Source organism: Thalassophryne amazonica, chromosome 14 (assembly GCF_902500255.1).
Source record: "Thalassophryne amazonica chromosome 14, fThaAma1.1, whole genome shotgun sequence".
NCBI classification, from domain to species: domain Eukaryota; kingdom Metazoa; phylum Chordata; class Actinopteri; order Batrachoidiformes; family Batrachoididae; genus Thalassophryne; species Thalassophryne amazonica.
The window spans coordinates 91,032,938-91,052,959 of NC_047116.1; the positions used below are offsets into that span (position 1 = coordinate 91,032,938).

The following is a 20,022-nucleotide window of genomic DNA, read 5'->3' on the forward strand; positions in this document are numbered from 1 at the left end:
CCAAATGCATATTCTAACCTTACGTGCTGGAAAAAAAAAAAAAAAAAAAATCAGCCATGAAAAATGCAAAAATTAAAACCCCCAAAACATTATTTTAGCTTGTTCCTACAATTACGAAAATGCAGAACGCAGTGATGGCAGCTAAGAGAAACGGAACATCGTTGAACTCGTGAATGGGAACAACATTGTCAACTGCGACACGTTTGGGGGCGAGAAGGATCGCATTCCTTTTGCTGCCATCAATGCAATCATGCGGCCTCGCCCGCGGCTCAGAAATCATCACTGCTGAGCACAATGTCACCGGCTGCTCGCTGAAAATGTGTTTTAACAGCATCTCTTCAGATCATCCAGGAGCCAGATGTTGCTGGCTTCTTAATAACTTTCTGGAGGCTAGTTCTGGTCACTGTGGCAATTACCTTTATGTCAAGCCTCTAAAAGATATGTCTACCCACGGGACAAGGAAGTAGCCAGCTCCATAATACTCATTACAGATAAATGTCCAGGCTAATTCATCCTGACTGACTGTGTGGCTGTTATCAGGACCGTGTCAGTGTTCAACTCCCACCAATACCTCTGGATATGAGTGACATGCTGTTAAATACCGTGTACAGTACACGTGTCACAATCTTATAGATGATTATTGTGCTGCTGTCAGGTTTGTCACACTGCACAGATCTGTACTCACACACTCAAAAGTACTTTAATTGTCCTTATTTTTTAAACAGGAAGGTTTTCTTGGGTTTATGCAGGTGACAGGAAAAAAAACTCAGACATTATACATTATGAACATTCTCAGCACACTTTACATTGCATCCTTTTTAAATGAGCCAACACAAGTAGGTCTCTTTCAAAAGTAGCGGAAGAAGGCGACGCTTTAATGAAATCCCATTTCGCAGTTCATCTCTCAAAGAAGCTGTGGAGAAACAGACAGCTTTTTTCTTTTTAACTCACTTGCGACTGCACTTTTGACACATGTAAAAGAATTCGACAACACCATCTAGCGCAGTAATCACTTGTGAAGTAAGATAAAAGGCTGGAGATGTACAGTAAAGAGGTAATTTACCCAACAAGTGTAAATAAGAGAGTGTATTTTTCTTCCTCTGATATGGGAGAGGCCTGCCTGTAAGTGGCAGTTAGACTGAAGGATGTAGTCGAGGGTGAATGACCCAAAAGTCTGTTTTTACGTCTTTTAGATGCACATTCACATGCTGCAGCACAGACCCCGCATGTACGACGGGTACTGCAGATGTATCAGACCAAAAAACAATCAACTATCAGTTAATTAGTGTTTCTTTAACTGAATATTTCATTTATCTGTTTATTTATTCCCATATGTACTCTGAGTGTGCGTGAGTGAGTTTGTCTGTCTATATATGGCTCTGTGATAGGTTTGTGTCCTGTCCAGGGTATAAACTGCCTCACGCCCTATGACTGCTGGGATAGCTCCCCCTCAGACATTTCATTGGAGTAAATGGGACAATAATAATAATAATAATGGGAAAATAAATGAATGAATGAATGAATGTATACTCTGTAAAATACAATTAGTTCATATATACGAGGTCTGTCAATAAAGTAACGGATGTTTTTATTTTTTTTTAAAACTATATGGATTTGATTCATATGTTTTTACGTCAGACAAGCTTGAACCCTCATGCGCATGCGTGAGTTTTTCCACGCCTGTCGGTGATGTCATTCGCCTGTGAGCACGCCTTGTGAAAGGAGTGGTCCTGCCCCCTCATCGGATTTTCATTGTCTGGAAATGGCGGAATGATTTGGACTTTTTTCCATCAGAATTTTTTCAGAAGCTGTTAGAGACTGGCACCTGGAAACCATTTGAAAAATTTATCTGGCTTTCAGTGAAAATTTTACGGGCTTCACAGAGAATAAGGTCTGTTAATACAGCTTTAAGGACCCCTTTAAGGACACTCGGCGCTCCGAGCTGCGACGACGAGGCAGAAAACGGCAGATCATTTCTAAGCTGATGGCTCTGTGGATACGAGACCATCGTGTGCACTTTCTCTGGTTATCACAAGAGCTGGACATCAGCCATTTTCTGGCAGATTTCACTTTTAACAAGAGATTTTGTCATGGAAAGCCGCGCGGAGGCTTCGTGCGTAACGACCGATTCGCTGTTTGAGCGAGACAAAGGAACACCTCCGTTTCAGCGTGTCAGAGGACAAGTTAGGACAAGCCCAGCTCTCCACAATTTCTGTGATACTTACTGGACTGGTAAGCATTGAAAGCCGAGATAGGCATGTCCCAACTTCATCAGAAAATGGCTGTGCACTGACCCTCTCCATCCAAGCTGATGAAGCTTGAGAGGTGCTGCAAAGAGGAATGGACAAAACTGCCCAGAGATAATTGTGCCAAGCTTGTGGCATCATATTCAAGAAGATTTGAGACTGTAAGCAAAGGGTGTGAAAATGTATGTATATGTGATTTCTTTGTTTTTTTTAATAAACTTTGTTCATGTTGTCATTATGGGGTGTTGTGAGTAGAATTTTGAGGGATAAATGAATTTAGTCCATTTTAGAATTAAGCTGTAACATCCAATGTCGAAAAAGTGCAGCACTGTGAGTACTTTCTGGATGCACTGTAGCTCGGTCAGTCGGTTGGTCAGTCTTTGACAGACAGACAGACAGACAGATAAGGTGAATCCACCCAGTATAGCTTAAAACAATTATTCAAAAACAATTAAACCTATCATCTTGGAACTCAAATTCTAAGGGTATTATAATGGGGCAAAACTCATAAAAATCTTTGATGCAACAGATTAGTCCAAAAAAGCAACTTTTTTGCCAGTGCAATGTCACATACCTAGATGTGTCTGCCACCTGCGGTATGACAGGCAAACTTCAACTGTACTAAATCAAAGAAATGAAAATTTATTTTCTGATTAGTATTACAACTACATTTGAGAACCCAAATAACATGGGCGTGCCTCCACACAACCCTTCAGAAAAGATTTTGTATATAACACATTACAAAGGGAGGGTGGGGGGTTGGTTGAGTGAAGTACACACTGAATGTGTTCTGTGAGAGAGAGAGAGAGAGAGAGAGAGAGAGAGAGAGAGAGAGAGAGAGAGAGAGAGAGAGAGAGAGAGAGAGAGAGAGAGAGAGAGAGAGAGAGAGAGAGAGAGAGAGAGAGAGAGAGAGAGAGAGAGAGAGAGAGAGAGAGAGAGAGAGAGAGAGAGAGCATTTTGTTCCACCTAAATTTTCTAAATCTGATAAATAAACCATTTTTCTATTATTGTTTAACAGTGGTTCTTTTCTAAAACTCAAACAACACTGTCCCAATCCATATTACCCTACAGAAAGGATTTTGTATGAATGCAGCTGAAACAGACACTTCTTCATTCTCTCTTTATTTCTGTGCTAAGCAAAAATATATACTGTATTTGCACTTTGCAGTGCCCAGGGCGTTCCCCACACAATTCCGCCTGAAGAGGGGGTGGCCTGATGCTCAGATATGGCCAATATTACATTTGTTGGAACACCCATTTCAATAAAATATCTGATTTCATCACAAATAAAGAATAAATCACAAATAACTCACTTACTTGTGTTTGTTTTTGTCCTATTCTTATTCAGGAAATGTGTTCCTTGTCAGCTGATGTTTGGTGAGCCCACTGAAACGTTATGCACATGCTCAAAACTTTGAGCAGACATCAGACAGAGAACTTTCCAGATGATTGTTTTGTCATAACTTGACCGTCGACGTCCAGTCATTGTTAAGCTACTTGCTCATGTCAGTAGCATAAAAACCATCACAGCAGAATTCTGCCTTAACCTTCAAAAAAGGTAGCCACTGTCCTGGAAAACTTCCTGTTTTCTTGCACAAGAGTCTTTAAAAAAAAAACAAAAAAAAACCAATATAAACTTCCACTACCAGCGCACACTGATGTAGTCACAGGTAAGATGCGGAAGAGATGAGGAAAAACATCATGAAAACTCATTATTTTCTGCTTTATACGATGTGTTGAAGTCACAACATTAATTTGTTTTAGGGTGGGTGTTTAATCAAGTTTAATAAAAAAAATTAATTTAGGCTGAAGGTTTTACCAACTTTCTTCGAAAAGGGGGTGGGCTGATGCTCAGCCCGGAGCACTCCGACGCGCTGATACAGTACTATATCTTTCTAATTACTGTGTTCATTGTGTCACGCTCGTTGCATTTAAATCGTACTGTTGTTCAGGATTTACAGAGCAGGAAGATGTTGGTTTGTCTCGTCTGCTGGAATGAGTTCTGGCGTTTTCAGCTCCATAAGTCTGAGGTTATTATCATAATAACGTCTTGTTTCAAGTTGCCCTAAAACGCCTCTAGCATAGAGGCGCCGATTAACAAATCTTAATTAAGCGTTTGTAGATTCTCCTTCACCAGACCTTGTCATTTTTTCTTTCTTCCAGAGTGTCTCATTGTGCAGGATCCCATCTACTCTTCGTTTTATTTTTTTCTTCATCAAACAAACCACTTCCGCCAAAAAGAACGAGGTGTGCTGGTGTGTACGTACATGCTGCGAGAAAGACATACACGTCAGTGGAAGCTATCAAGTTGTCGGCGTTTCATCTCTCTCAGGGCATTTGAGTATTACATATCCCTCTCATGATCCCCCTTGTTGTCATAGCGATTTCCCCAATTGCTCATCTTACTTAAACTCCTCTCTCAATCCTGTTACACTGTAATAGTCCACACAAAGCTCACCTGAGTTTTACAGTCAGAGACAAAATGTGCTCTCACTTTTGAAGCCATGCAGCGTGACATTTACCGGCGCTCACAGCGGAACAGAAATGTCCACATCGGGCCCGTGCAGCTCCACAGACGTTCTCGTCTGCTTTTCGTGATCGCTTAAGAGTCAAATTAACAACTGACTTTGCCTGAGCTATTACTAAATATCATTGAGGGGGTACTGACAATTAAACGACTGTGAATGTGGTTCACAGAGGAAAATCACTGCAACAGCGCCTCGTCCATCCATGTTTACAAGGAGTGACTGTCTTAATTAAACGGCGTGAGAGCTGATAGATAGACCAGGTGCACTGTCCGTAGAAGAAACACCGATTTCACATTACAAATGCAAGGCCCTCAAACAGTTGAGCTTTTCATGACATTAAGGTGTTACTGCTGTTTGAAACCTCAGCGATACTGAGAAAAGAAGCTCTGCTCTGGGGTCGCCGGGTCAATACAACTGTGCTGGGGAAGCGGCCCACTATCAAGAGGCTTTGGGCTCCATGTGGCCCCCAGTGTTGCCAAAGTAACTTTGAAAAGTTACTTCATTAGTTATTTTATACATTTACTTCATTAACAGCTGCGGACAACTTGTCAGCAGCTGCTGAATGTAATTAATAAAGTAACTCATAATGTAACTTGGTTATTTTTAAGATTTAGTACTCAGAAAAGTAACTATTAGTTATTTTACTGATTGCTCAGTCTTAAGTGTAACCAAGTTAGATTACTAGTTACCTTATTAGTGACATTACTTTTAGTTGCAAGTTTTTGGCAGATTCTGATAAAGTAACTGCATAAAGTTACTGCATAAAGCAACTAAAACAGTAACTAAAAAAGTAACTTTTCAAAGTTACTTTGACAACACTGGTGGCCCCTGTAAATGCAGGGTGATTGGTGTAGATTATAAACTTTCATAAGTACTATAATTTTGACCATAACAGTAGAAGATAATGTCAGGTCCATAAGTATTTAAACAGGGACACAGTCTTTGTAAGTTTACACCACTGCAGTAGAGTTGAAATTTTACACTCAATGGGCCTCATGTATCAATGTTGCGCACTTGTGGCGTAAATTTACGGTGTAAACTTGAAATACACCAAAGTCGCCGTGACATGTATCAAGCAGTGCGCACCTGCCCATTTCTGACGTACGCCTGACGTGATCTTGATAAATATGGCGGGTTGAAACGATCGTAATTATAATAAACATGCCCATAAATATTCAGACTCCGCTTCAGACACACCCTCATTTTACGACATGGAAGCCGGGAAGACGGCAATGAAAAAGAACTCCACCAATCACGACGCGTGCCAATAGAGCGTCAAAAGCGGCTGTCGTATCAATTGTTTTGTAGTATATAATCAATAAAGTGTTACAGTGGTCCCTCATTAATCACTGGAGTTACGTTCTAAAAAATAGCCCGTAATACGCGAAACCGCGACGTAGTCAGTGTTATTTTTTACAATTATTATAGACGTTTCAAAGCTGTAAAACCCCTCACTACACAGTTTATACACTTTCTCAATCAGGCATGAACATTTTCTCACTTTTCTCTTGTGTGTAAACACTCTCAAAGTTCAAACCTTAGTAGGAAAATAATACCAAACTGTTTTCAGGCCCAAACCTTTGTTTGAGAAATAAAAATAGAACATTTTCCTATAAATAATTATGATGGCATTTAGAACTAACGAATTAATTTTAACAATCAATGAACGAGGTCGGACACATAAGAAATTATTAATAGTGACTCATCAGTATTTCACAGATCGGGCCTCTGCGTCCTGGCGCTGTGCCTTTTCCACTCACACCTGGCTGCAGCAGGTGTTTGTTTCCGTGTGACAAACACAGTTATGAGTAGTTGTTGGTGCGCTTTTTTCTTCTGGGCAACAAGATTCTTATAAACAGATACGCAGAACACAGAACACTGTAAAAAAAAGGCATGCAAAATTGGACTAAATACTCCGCGAGACTCCGAGGCCACGACAGGTGAACGGCGTTATAACGACGGACCACTGTATTCTCTTTTCACATGTCAATAATTCTTGACGTGGATATTTGCTCACTCAATTAATAAGACATGCCTAATCTGACAGATTTCTTTATTTTTTAAATGTATTTCTGTATTTATTTTATTGTGACAACCGAATGGAGACAAGAAAACCTGGCTGCAGCACGGGCGAATTAAGGGAATGACGAAACTACAGTTGTTATTATCAATTTCATAGTCTAAAACGATCACACCACATGAAGTTAAGCTCAGCGCTGCTCTGGCTCCAGGCTCGAAGTCTGGAGAAAAAGGCGAGCAGCGCTGTGACCACGGATCGTGCTCCATGACAATCCCGCGAAGGCGGGATTTGTATTGATTATTATGTAGTATAATCAGGAAAGTGTTATTTATGTAACATATGCATTGATTTCTATAATGGCACTGTTTATCATGTTGATCATCTTCATTTTTATGTGGATTCCAGCGCTGGTTTATTTTGGTGTATAATTTACGCCACCTCTCGACCTGGTGTATATTTTCAGCGCAGCGTACGCCAACGACCACATTGATAAATGCCAAGTAGCGCAGCCATTTTGGCGTACACCCCATATACGCTCAAATGTCACCGTACGCAACGTTGATACATGAGGCCCACTGTGCGCTTGTATTGTAGACTTTTAGATTCAATTCAAGGACTTGAATGAAAAATATCACATTTACCATTTAGAAACAATGGCTATTTTTATACACAGTCCCTCAAACTAAATATACACATTCTGTTCATACACATGATCACTTTTACAGCTAGTTTTATAAAAAAAAACAAGGCAATGGGCAGATACATGAACATTTCCAAGTCACTGGGTATGTCTTGGGCAGCACGGTGGATTAGTGGTCAGCACTGTTGCCTCGCAGCGAGAAGGTCATGGGTTCGATTCCCAGCTGTGGCCTTTCTGTGTGGAGTTTGCATGTTCTCCCCATGTTTGCGTGGGGTCTTTCCAGATGCTCTGGCTTCCTCCCACATCCAAAGACATGCAGGTTAGGTGGATTGGAGACTTTAAATTGTCCTTAGGTGTTTGTGCAGGCGTGAATGTATTTGTTTGTCTATATGTGGCCCTGCGACAGACTGTTGTCCTGTCCAGGGTGTACCCTGCCATGCACTCTATGACTGCTGGGATAGGCTGCAGCACCTTGTGGCCCTGCATTGGACTAAGCGGTTGAAGATGATGTGAGTGGGTATGTTCTGACTTCATTTACATCAATCATGAAGAAATGCAGACAACGTGGAACTGTCTGCTAAATCTGACTGGCATTGGCTGTTCCAAAAGTCACTGGGAAACAGGAAGTCACCAAGGCTTTGTACAGACTGCCAGTAAACATCCAATTTTAATCTATTCTATGTTGCAAGTCCTAACTCCTAGATGGCTTGAAATGAGATTCAAATGTGTTTTGGTTTGAACGCTCAGATCGGACTCTGCGTGTGTTTTATGTCTGTGACTCTTCACGCCACGTAACGCTCACAGGGCGAACATTGCACTGTGAGAGGTGTAATGTCCTCCTGCCGCTCACAGCCACTGCAGACCCCTTTGCTCATTATCTCTGCCTGCTCTGGTCAGTTTTCATCCTGCCCCAATAAATTCGCTCACTGGTCACTTCAAAAAACATTCAACATACAGTAAGATGTGCTTACGGGGACGTGCTGTCAGGTGACAGACATCATTCAGATGAATGAGCCAGTGAGGAGAAGAAAAAAGATAAAGAACGTGTGCACACGCACACGCAAAAGCTTATATTTCTTGTATATGTTGTTTATTACCCTTATTGTGTAAATATCACTTATATGCATGATGTCCACTTTCTTGAGCTGCTTGGGTGGGTAGGGAGAGTTCCCATGGGATAAAAAAGCTTTTCAACCTACCATTCCTGGTTCTCAAGACCAGGCACCTAATGGCCCTGTCCCAGTGGCATTTAGGAGGATTTGCGTATGGATTGCACACAAAATTGGCCCATATTTGCCAAACAGCCGCAATATCTGTGTAACATGCCTGTATGAGTCGGCCGTCATCCGAACAGTCCGTGATCATCTGCAGAGTCATGCATGTCCGCAGCCAGGATTTTTGAGCTGTTCAAAAATCTGAATGCGGATGACATCTGCCTTACATACTCCATACATACTCAATTCATACACAGTACATACTCACTCTATGTGCTGTATATCTGCCGTTAACCGCTGATATCCGCAAATGATGGGGATTTGAAGCTTGGCAGCGGACTGGGACAGTGTGTAAAACAGATATATTGCGTGCCCATCATGTCCACATCATAAACTAAAATATGTTGTAGCGAATGCATACAGATTGGCCATGAATAAAGCATTTTTATTACATCTGCTTTTCAGCTGATTTGCGGACAATCTGTGAATGCATAACAAACACGTCACGTAAACCCAAAGTACTATATGTGGCAGAAAGCAACATACCTGCCAGTCAGTGCCGGTCCGACTGTGTAGATCCACAAAGACGTAGCTGCTGCAATCCAGGACTTTTATTTAACACCAACAAAAGGAAGAGTTGCTGTTTAGCCACAACTTACGCTGAAGTCTGTTTTCTGTGACACTCTCAAAAAAAACCCGAGTGTCTTCCCCCCTCCCGCTCCCCAAACTCATGAACAGTTAACCCTCACATGACAACACTCTGTGATCAACTTGTCCAAGTCCAGCAAATGCTCCAGAGCCTGTATTGTTGGTGTGAATAGTGATGCTGATGGCCCGAGTGCACTTCTTTTATGACCACAATGTAGATGCCATGCACGCGCAACACGTGCGCGATGCATTCATAATACACCCGTAATACTGCCGTGATAATCTTGATGTGTCGGATCAGTTTCCTCACTACATGCGTTATATAACCATGATTGTTCATCATATATTCGCTATATATTATTAATATGTCTGTAATTCATACTGGGACATTTGTCATTTTTGGCCATTTATGTTGTGGACAACAACGAATGCCCGTAATTTGTATACTCCATTCATGCGCGATTAATCTTCTCCCCAGTGGGACAGGGCCCTAAGGGGCTCTACTCTACTCTATTTTACTTTTCTTCTTCTTTTTTTTAGATATACCTCATTATACACTAATAGAATTCTACCTTAGAATTGGAATGTATTATAGAAGACATACCTTATTGAATTTTCATGTCCAAAAAAAATGGTCACAGAAGAGTGTGTGTGTGTGTGTGTGTGTGTGTGTGTGTGTGTGTGTGTGTGTGTGTGTGTGTGTGTGTGTGTGTGTGTGTGTGTGTGTGTGTGTGTGTGTGTGTGTGTGTGTGTGTGTGTGTGTCGCATGTCTGACACAATGCTTGCAGTGTCTTTCAGACTTTATAATCACAGATGCATCCTGGGCCAGTCAGGGGTGGTGGCCAAGCAGTTAAGTGCGTTTGCGTCCACAGTGGAAGGGTACTGGTTCGAGGCCACCCCTGCACAGTTTGTCTAATCACAGCCACAGCGACCTTTGACTTCTTCAAAGTTTTCATGGGGGTCTCTGTGTAATATGCAAATGCATCTGGCATAAAACTTTTGCCAAGTCAACACACGGACCTGCTGTGGCAAGTCTGAGCGAAACAGGGCAGAGGCTGAAGAGATCACTTTACATTCTGGGTCAGTCAGCCTTCATACATGTGGTGTAAGTGAGTCTGGTTCTGCTTTGGTATGAGGAGATGGAGCGAGCAGTTAAGATCACATCCCATTCTGTTTTTTTGTTTTTTTTCCACATATGCTGCTCCACGCTCGCTTCCACTCTCTCTGCTGGGTGCTACATCATTACTATAGCAACCAATGGAAATAAGACTTTAAAAGAGAATTGCCGCACAAACACACAGATCAAACCTGGTCACTTGCCATATATCATGTGGACAAATCAGATCAGATTTGATTCAGATATCCAACAACTCCGATTTGAAGTGGACCCATGTGAAAACTGTGCAGATGGTAAAGGTTTCTGTGGCTGTAGTTCGACAAACTGTGCACAGTGCAACTTCTGTCTGTTACATCACTGATCAGACAGCTTAAAACAAAGAAAGAGTTTCTTAAAAACAAGAAGAAACTTTCTGCCTAGTTTGCCAGAAGGCACATGGGAGACTTTAGTCTGCATTTGACCTGTGTTCTTGTATGAAAATCTTCATCTGTACCACTTCATTTAAGTGTTTCTTAACATGTTCACATTTGAGGTAAACAGGTGTTTTTTTTAAATCACCTCTCTTTGTTGGAGTCATTTCTTTTCACACTCTTTTCACCTGACTCTAATGACTGTCACGTGACTGTCCTGTAACCACGACAACAAGAGTGTGAAAGACCAGGATCAAATACATGCGATAACAAACTAATCAGACAAACTCAGATCCAGAACATACAGCTCACCTTCCACGTTACTGTGGAACCTGAGACCTTTTACTGACTTAATGAGATTCCCAGACACAGGAAAAATAATATCAGAGTTTCAGTGCAATTAAAAGTGCTTCACATGCTTTAGTGAAGAACTCACAACAGCGAGGAACTCCTGTCAATTCAGTTACAGCTCAAGAGAATATCAGAGTTTACGATGATGAATGCAGCTGAATGTGAAACACACTCAGTTTCACAGAAACGCAAATCACATGAGACTCACTGTTATAGATGATTTATTCATTTACAATTGTCTACATTGTGGCACAACCTTCTCAATAAGTTGGTTCAGTTAGTGTGTAATTAGATTTTTAAAATACCCCACAAACAAAAATGAGTGTGTGTGTGTGTGTGTGTGTGTGTGTGTGTGTGTGTGTGTGTGTGTGTGTGTGTGTGTGTGTGTGTGTGTGTGTGTGTGTGTGTGTGTGTGTGTGTGTGTGTGTGTGTGTGTGTGTGTGTGTGTGTGTGTGTGTGTATCCGTTTTCTGTCCAAATGGCACCATGGAATGGAACCAACCTTGGCACACATAAACCTTGACATACGGGGAGTTACACAGGCTATTGAACACCTTAGTAGTAGTGCTACAAAGGTTGGTGTCATACTTTTCTTTATCCTTTGAACTTTTTACCTCTTCATTTTTGCAAGTAACAGGAGCATAGTAGTAACAGTCGTAGTAATAGCAGCTGTCTCTTTAGTTGAACACTATAGTTCTGTAGAATCCGGGAGAGGTGGGAGGTGATAGCTTTAGCTTTGTTGGTGAAGATACAGTTTTCATTTGAGTTTCTGAATCAAACCCACCCTGTGGTGGGTAATCAGCTAGTCAACATATTTTGATTTTTGTTTGGTTTTTGTAACAAGACCATGGAAATGTCAACATTAAAGTGACATATCTTTTTTTTTTTTTGGAATGTGCTGTAGGGCAGAAATGCATTATTGAATGCATTATTTGATATTATCATATTAATAAATGAAAAGAGGTTGACATGAAACATGAAATGGTTTGGGTCCATACTATCTGTAAATAAATAGCAGTAAAAGTAAATTTAAGATCACTGCATTTTTTTAAATTTACATTTTCCACATCTTCCTAATTTACAGTAAATGCAAGCAACTAGCATGGTAGAGCAGGGGATATATCTTTTGTTAGTTTTACAATTTTTTTTTTATTATTTATTCATTTTATTTTTTATTACCTCGACTTTATTACCTCTGCTCAGCCTTGCCTAATTAATTTTTTTCTTGTGCTATTTGTTGAAACAGTTATGTAAAATCTAAAGAACCAATTGTAATGCAACTTGCTGGAAGCGTGGGGCATGGGCCAAGGAAGAGCCCATTAAATTCTGGTGTATATTAACATCAACCCTAAGGCCACATTTAATTCAGGATCAAATATCAGTGGTAGGGATAAACGTGTAGCAGTAAAGATCAAGGATTACTAATCAGTAGATCAAAGGTCATTGATCAGCTCAGGATCAAATGTTTGGCCCACAATCAATGGTCAGGATTAGGATTAAAGTACAAATATGAAGATCATGTATTAGTAATTAGGATATAAGGCATTGGTATGTGCTCCAATGAGTGCCCTTCTGTTTTATGATTGTCCCTCTTTCATCAAGTTTTGTTGTTTTTCTTCTTTCTGCATTCAGTCTCATTTCTTTGTCAATATAATTTCATTTTCTGATGGTTTGACTTTAATGTATTGCATTTTGCTTTCATTATTCACAACTTTAAGCTGTGCTTGCCATCAAGAGAAATTGTTGTCCTTCCATCCCTCCATCTGGTATGTCAAAAATATCCACGTCCTAAAACTCAAGAACCATAAAACTTTCAAAGTTGAAATTTCTTACACATTTTTTTAACAGAATGTTGGGTTTCAAATAGGATATATACAGGAGCACTGAAATGCTCACATCACCCACTAGATGGTGACAAAAGCTGCTCAAATGTGCAGCAAGGTCTTGACTGTTAATTCATTTGAGAAGTTAACTTATGACAGCGAACAATCAACTTACAGTTGTCTCCATTGCCCTTACGGGCAGTTTTCTTGCTATTATTATTATTATTATTATTATTATTATTGTAAAAAGAAGAAGATTGTGTGATGTGATGATTTTAATAACATGACAGAATAAACTGAAACCAGTAGAAATATTGTTTTAGGGCAGAATTTTTCACTTTTGGGTGTTTTTGCCAGTAAATGGCTCCCCGTAATGAATCATGTGCACTATTTATTGTGCAGAAACACACAACACAGCCAGTAATTGTCCTTTAATCATTTTATTGAGTCACAAAGTCAACTGTCTTAAATGCTGTTTTGTTCCAGGAAACGATAAAACTGCAGACGACTCAATGTCATGAAAATGTCCCCAAAAATTACAACACAATAAATAAAAGGTTGAACTGGTTTAACGTTGTCTTTTGCATCCTAATGCCCAGAATAAAGTGAATATTTATCTGGAGGATGATGTCATCTTCATCTAGATCGTAGTTTTATACCATGAATGTAAAGTTTGTAGGGATGTAAGTGGCGTAATGTGTCAGACAAAGTCTGGTCGACAGTCCTACTTTGTCGGCTTTGTACACATGTGCCTCGCTTAAGCTTACAGCGAAATTATAATTAGTCTGGAAGTAGTCCGCCGGAGCTCGGAGAGATTTCAAACAGCTGCCGTTCTGTGCTTTCAACATCTGCTTTTCTCAGTGATCCCTGCAGCCAGGCCCGGGGAAAGCCGGCGCTACTAATTACTAATAAAAACGAGCTAAGCTTATTGCTGTGAATTATTAAAGCTTTATCTGGAGTGGACCAGGAATCACTCCTGAAGCTAAAAGGCTTTGAGGTACAAGCAGGGATCATAGTTCATTGCAGCGTCTGGATTAGCACTTAGCACATAGAAGGATATTATATTGTCAGGAGCCGCACAGATCAAAGTTCATGTGCATACGCTAACTAAGAATAGCGCCACTGCACTGAGAGCAGCTCATGTATTAAATCCATGGAATTTTCATTGTCGCCTGAGGCTTCTGTGGCTGTGATTGGAGGATTTTCTTAAAATGAAGGCATGAAATTTCAGCTACATTTTGCCGAAGGGCACATGGGAGAGTTGAGTCATGATCCGATCTGTTTTCTTGTACGAAAATCCTTTTCTGTGACACTCCACTATGACGCTGCAACTGGTGATGCAACAGACAAAAGTTTCACTGTGCACAGGTTCTCCATTCACAGCCACAGAATTTTCTGGGTGTCTTGATGGCTTCCCTCGGGAGCTTCCTTGCACAGTCACTCTGTTTTTGAGAACTGCTTCCTCCAGACAGATTTACCCAATTCATTCGTCATTCAGCAGTACAAAATATACATGAATCTACTTGTATTGGTTCATCATATTGTCACAAAAAGTGCTAAATTTTCATCACGTCAGCACAAATTCATTCTAATTCATTCTGTGGTGGCTGCACGAAATTAAAAGTGCAGCAGGGGGTCGGGGTGGCTATGGGTAGGGTTAGGGGAAGGAGTAGGGTTAGGTTATGGTTAAGGTTATGGTTGGGGGTTGGAGTAGGGTTAGGAATAGTGAGTTAAAAAAAACTGTCATGAAAATTTGAATCATTTTGTGACTGGAGGACAAAAAAAAAAAACGTGACTGGGCTGGATTCACGGCACAGTACCATACTATTTATATTAATTAATGATTGAAGTAAATGAAGTCAAGACTCAGTCATATTCACAGCCTTGCAAATATTCATGTATTCACTTCCTGAGTTGCATGTAAAAAAAGAAAATGTTATTGTAATGTCATTGTTAATGTAATTGTAATATTTAGTTTGACAAATTTCTTATGGGCTGTAATTCCTCAATATTTGTGGTAAAATGAATTAAAGGTAAAATTTTACATGAACAAGCACATTTCAACTCCAGTGTAATGTTAAAGGAGGATAAAGTACAAAAAAGGGGAAAGGTTGTTGTCCAATTACTTATGAGCCCAACAGTATCTGTATTATTATTATTAGCACACATCAGTGCAGTTTAATTTGCATAAGGAATTGTGCAGTTGTGATTTTTCTCATTAGTTCAAATATTGAAATTCACGGTGCAGAACCTGCGTGCATTGTATTGTATGTATTTACTAGGACACTGACCCACGGGGCACCACAGGTTCAAAATATGGTCGTTTGTACTCTACACAGAGGACAGCTGACGTTTGGGGAAAATCTGTTTACAGTTGTGTTGTATTTTTTAAGTATTGACAGAAAAATGTCTTGGCTTTTATGAAAGTATTTATTGAAGGTTTAATCTGTTTTCACTTGTCTTCAATTTTCTAAAATTAATTTTTGCTGTTGATAAGCTTATCTGCAGCTGTTTAACCAGTACAATATTCCATGTAAAAATAACTGAAGTTTTATATTTGCACTGTGACAGTGTTCACAAGATCAAATTTCTTTTTTTTTTTCTTCTTTTTTTTAACCTGTGTGAAACACTGTTGAGACACAATTCTCTTTTTTCAGAGTTAGAGGAGGGACAGACTGATGAATTCTCTCAGGTCTGCAGCAACCTCACAGGCTTTTATTTTGAAATACAGGCTCTTATTGGGCCTCATGTATCAAAGTTGCGCACTTGTGGCGTAAATTTACGGTGTAAATTTGAAGTACACCAAAGTTGCCGTGACATGTATCAAGCAGTACGCACCTGCCCATTTCCAGCATACGCCCGACGTGACCTTGATAAATGCGGCGGGTGAAAACAATCGTAATTATAATAAACACGCCCATAAATATTCAGACTCCGCTTCAGACACACCCTCATTTTACGACATGGAAGCCAGGAAGACGGCAAAGAAAAAGAACTCCACCAATCACGACGCATGCCAATAGAGCGTCAAAAGCGACCATCGTATTAACTGTTTTGTAGTATAATCAAAAAAGTGTTACAGTGGTCCTTCGTTTATTGCGGGAGTTATGTTCTAAAAATAGCCCGCAAAAAGCGAAGTCCGCGACGTAGTCAGCGTTATTTTTTACAATTATTATAGACGTTTTAAAGCTGTAAAAACCCTGTAAAACCACTTTATACACTTTCTCAATCAGGCATGAACATTTTCTCACTTTTCTCTCATGTGTAAACACTCTCAGAGTTCAAACCAGTAGATTCATTAGATTCTCACAAATCCAACAAGACCAAGCATTCATGATATGCACACTGTTAAGGCTATGCAATTGGGCTATTAGTAAAACAAAGGAGAAAAGGGGGTGTTCACAATAATAGTAGCATCTGCTGTTGATGCTACAAACTCAAAACTATTATGTTCAAACTGCTTTTTTTAGCAATCCTGTGAATCACTAAACTAGTATTTAGTTGTATAACCACAGTTTTTCATGATTTCTTCACATCTGCGAAGCATTCATTTTGTTGGTTTGGAACCAAGATTTTGCTGGTTTACTAGAGTGCTTGGGGTCATTGTCTTGTTGAAACACCCATTTCAAGGGCATGTCCTCTTCAGCATAAGGCAACATGACCTCTTCAAGTATTTTGACATATCCAAACTGATCCATGATACCTGGTATGCGATATATAGGCCCAACACCATAGTAGGAGAAACATGCCCATATCATGATGCTTGCACCACCATGCTTCACTGTCTTCACTGTGAACTGTGGCTTGAATTCAGAGTTTGGGGGTCGTCTCACAAACTGTCTGCAGCCCTTGGACCCAAAAAGAACAATTTTACTCTCATCAGTCCACAAAATATTCCTCCATTTCTCTTTAGGCGAGCTGATGTGTTCTTTGGCAAATTGTAACATCTTCTGCACATGTCTTTTATTTAACAGAGGGACTTTGCGGGGGATTCTTGCAAATAAATTAGCTTCACACAGGCGTCTTCTAACTGTCACAGCACTTACAGGTAACTCCAGACTGTCTTTGATCATCCTGGAGCTGATCAATGGGTGAGCCTTTGCTATTCTGGTTATTCTTCTATCCATTTTGATGGTTTTCCATTTTCTTCCACACGTCTCTGTTTTTTTTTTGTGTCCATTTTAAAGCATTGGAGATCATTGTAGATGAACAGCCTATAATTTTTTGCACCTGCGTATAGGTTTTCCCCTCTCCAATCAACTTTGTAATCAAACTGCACTGTTCTTCTGAACAATGTCTTGAACGTCCCATTTTCCTCAGGCTTTCAAAGAGAAAAGCATGTTCAACAGGTGCTGGCTTCATCCTTAAAATGGGGGACACCTGATTCAAACCTGTTTGTTCCACAAAACTGACGAACTCACTGACTGAATGCCACACTACTATTATTGAGAACACCCCCTTTTCTACTTTTTTTTTAACTAATAGCCCAATTTCATAGCCTTAAGAGTGTGCATATCATGAATGCTTGGTCTTGTTGGATTTGTGAGAATCTACTGAATCTACTGGTAACTTGTTTCCCATGTAACAATAAGAAATATACTCAAACCCTGGATTCATCTTTTTAGTCACATAGGACTTCTGTTATTCTGAACACTACTGTATGTTGAAAGACCAGAAAAATACTTCCATGAGCTTAAAACTCTCACTGGTTTCAAGTTGTAAAATATAAAATATATGGATGATAGCTTGTATGATTTGTGTCACTAATGGCTGCTTTTGTTTCTGCCCGTGTTGTGCTTTTTCTAAAGGTCACATGCAGGAAAGTACGCGGAGCCGCTACGGAGCTCATAAAGTGGGAGGACGGCGACAATGAGCAGAGGATTTCTCCCACAGGGGCCAGTCCGCGAATCCTCAACCCCCTGCGTTTATTTGCCAGAAGCTCCCCCGTGTTCAAGAGCAACATGAGGGAGATGACATATTTACAGAACATGGAGGACTTCTGGGACTGGTTATCTAACCAGACAGATGTCCAGAGTGTGCAGGCCAGAACTAAACGCCGGCCCATTGTCAAAACTGGCAAATTCAAAAAGATGTTCGGCTGGGGGGACTTCCACTCCAACATCAAGACGGTCAAACTCAACCTGCTGATCACAGGAAAGATCGTGGACCACGGGAACGGCACATTCAGTGTTTACTTCCGCCACAACTCGACCGGCCTGGGGAACGTGTCGGTCAGCTTGGTGCCGCCATCCAAGGTGGTGGAGTTTGAGCTCGCCCAGCAGTCCACGCTGGAGACCAAAGACACCAAATCGTTCAACTGTCGCATTGAGTACGAGAAGACGGACCGCAACAAGAAGACTGCCCTGTGCAGCTTTGACCCGTCCAAGGTGTGCTACCAGGAGCAGACGCAGAGCCACGTGTCCTGGCTGTGCTCCAAGCCCTTCAAAGTCATATGCATCTATATCGCATTTTACAGCGTGGACTATAAACTGGTGCAGAAAGTTTGCCCCGACTACAATTACCACAGTGACACGCCCTACTCCTCCACAGGATGACCCCATCATTAGTGTGCATCGAGCGTGTTCTCTCTTTAGTTAACATCCTGTAAATATATCAAATCGCTCTCTAAACTCAGAGTCCCTCAATGCTTAAAAACCTGCAAGCTGTTGCAGAACGTGCAATGTTCTTTTCATGGGAATTGGCGCGTTAATAAAAATTTTGCATATCATCACAAGGTGTAAGGTTCAGCAGCCAGACTGGGATCATTCTCGTGGTTGACTTGGGATAGATATGTGACTCCGCCCATCAGAAGGGTGCGAATTCTGTGCAAAGCACTGGCAGTTAGTATCATATCCCGATGTTTTATATGCAGCTTCACTTCAGGTGGTCAGGCTCCCTGTTAGAAGTATGTCACTGGCTTCTTCTAAACTAGGTGTTAAAACTGTCATTTATGGGGAAAAGAATGTAAGAAATTCAAATATGCATTCATCATGATAGCATTAAAGGAGTCATATTGTGACAATTGGTTTTATGTACTTTTAACACTTAAACATAGGTCTCATGTTAAATGCCCTCAACATCCCACAATCCTGTGACTGAAATGTAGAAATGTAAAGCATAAAACTTTAGTCCTGAAATGGCTCAGTTTCAATTTCCGTGACATATGTCACATAAGCCCACATCTGGACTCCTGCTTTGCTCTGTGAGACATTCCACTGAGCCAGCCCTGTGCTCATTGTGACTTGTCATCCACAATATCTGTAGGAGATAACGGAGGCTGTGCACGAGACATAGTCAAACCTGGAAGCAGGCAGTATACCGCCGCGCTGGATGGTAAACAAATGACAGCAGCTGTGTTCGCTCATCCATAAACCGCGTTGTCTGCTCTCACAATGTGGACAACGGGACATTCCACATTGTGAGAGCAGGAATCAAACAGAGTCAAACAGAAAAAAACATCATGAATCAAACAGTTTTAGACTGTTTTCAGCCTGGGATCAAAAAAACTGATGCATTGGATGAACTCAATTCAATTATGTGCAGGATTTCCATCTAATAAATATATATAGCCCATAATCAAATAAAACACATCCATACAAGATAATTTAATTTAATTTAGTTGGGATTACATATATTTATTAGATGGAAATCCTGCACATAATTGAATTGAGTTCATCCATTGAGTCATTTGTTTGTGTGATACACTCAAAAAACTGACTCACTGGATTGGATTCTATCTAATAAATATATGTAGTCCCAACTCAATTAAATTACATTCTTTTGCATGGATGTGTTTTATTTTAGTTGGGGCTACAAATATTTATTAGATGGAAATCCTGCACATAATTTAATTGAGTTCAGCCAAAGAGCCATTTTTTGAGTGTGTTGGAGCTCTGAGAGGCTGTTTAAGTAACAATTGTAAAAGTCAAACTAGTGCGTTGTTTTGAACGTCGGTAAACGCGCACACTCCCACATTTGTGACAAAACAATGACAATTCTTACAGCAAGTTACTTTGGTATTAAAAG

General features: G+C 40.4%; 1 protein-coding gene across 3 annotated transcripts in view; it reads left to right on the forward strand.

Moving 5' to 3' along the window:
- The window catches only part of LOC117524565 (neurexophilin-2-like), a 75,883-nt gene extending 56,824 nt beyond the window's left edge, over nt 1-19,059 (forward strand). For all 3 annotated transcript variants that reach the window (XM_034186373.1, XM_034186372.1, XM_034186374.1), the window contains one exon: nt 17,805-19,059. In XM_034186373.1, coding sequence (XP_034042264.1) covers nt 17,805-18,551 — 747 coding nt within the window. In that variant the 3' untranslated portion in view covers nt 18,552-19,059. The remainder of the gene's footprint in view (nt 1-17,804) is intronic.
- Nucleotides 19,060-20,022: the final 963 nt, after the last annotated feature.